General features: G+C 53.1%; 1 protein-coding gene across 2 annotated transcripts in view; it reads right to left on the bottom strand.

Annotated features, from left to right (window-relative positions):
- Nucleotides 1-725, bottom strand: part of hars (histidyl-tRNA synthetase) — a gene marked incomplete at its 3' end in the record, with an annotated part of 10,877 nt that overhangs the window by 4,124 nt on the left and 6,028 nt on the right. Inside the window, 2 exon segments of one of the 2 annotated variants that reach the window (XM_014033181.1) lie at nucleotides 51-140; nucleotides 224-572. In XM_014033181.1, the coding sequence (XP_013888635.1) occupies nucleotides 51-140; nucleotides 224-334 (201 nt within the window). 2 annotated transcript variants of the gene reach the window in all.

Here is a 725-nt window from a genome sequence, read left to right as displayed (position 1 = left end):
CGACTCCTCACAAAGCCCTAAGGTAAGTAAAGAAATGACTCAGGTCTTACCTTTGGTGTTTTGAGCACAAACTGGTTTTTGCCATCATCTCCTCCTAGCTGAGCCTTCAGCTGCAGCAGCTTGGCCACCTCTTCATCGATCTGCATCACGTGAACAGGACGACACGTTTCACAGCATGAACCAGGTCTGGTCTCAAACTGAACTCAAAGAGCGACGCACCCACCTGAGCCACAGAGACCCCACAGACAGAGTGCAGGGGCCGGACACGTGCCGCCGCCACACGACACGCCACAGCAGAGCAGAGGCGAACACACGACACGGCCAGCAGCATCATGGTCCAACGGGACGGGCCACACAAAAAACCAGTTTAAAAAAGTTCAGGAGAGCAGCGTGGGCCCACCACAGCAGCCAATCACAGCGGTCCACAGGGAGAACCAGGAAGTGGGTTGTGATGGTTCATCCAGCAGGGTTGGAGAAGATGAAGATGATGATGATGATTAAGGGTGAGGTGAGCCGGAGTCATCCAGGGTCAGGCAGGAAGAACAGGAGAAAAGTGGTGAGCAACCCTAACACTAGAGGAGGGCGGGGCATCATCATCATCATCATCAGAGCAGGGAGGACAGAACATGAGACGCATTGAGTCAATCAAAACTGCTTAACACACACACACACACACACACACACACACACACACACACACACACACACACACACACACACACACA

Source organism: Austrofundulus limnaeus, unplaced genomic scaffold (genome assembly GCF_001266775.1).
Source record: "Austrofundulus limnaeus strain Quisiro unplaced genomic scaffold, Austrofundulus_limnaeus-1.0 Scaffold1655, whole genome shotgun sequence".
NCBI lineage: Eukaryota > Metazoa > Chordata > Actinopteri > Cyprinodontiformes > Rivulidae > Austrofundulus > Austrofundulus limnaeus.
The sequence above is the reverse complement of the archived record's forward strand: the minus strand, read 5'-3'. Positions and strand labels throughout refer to the sequence as shown.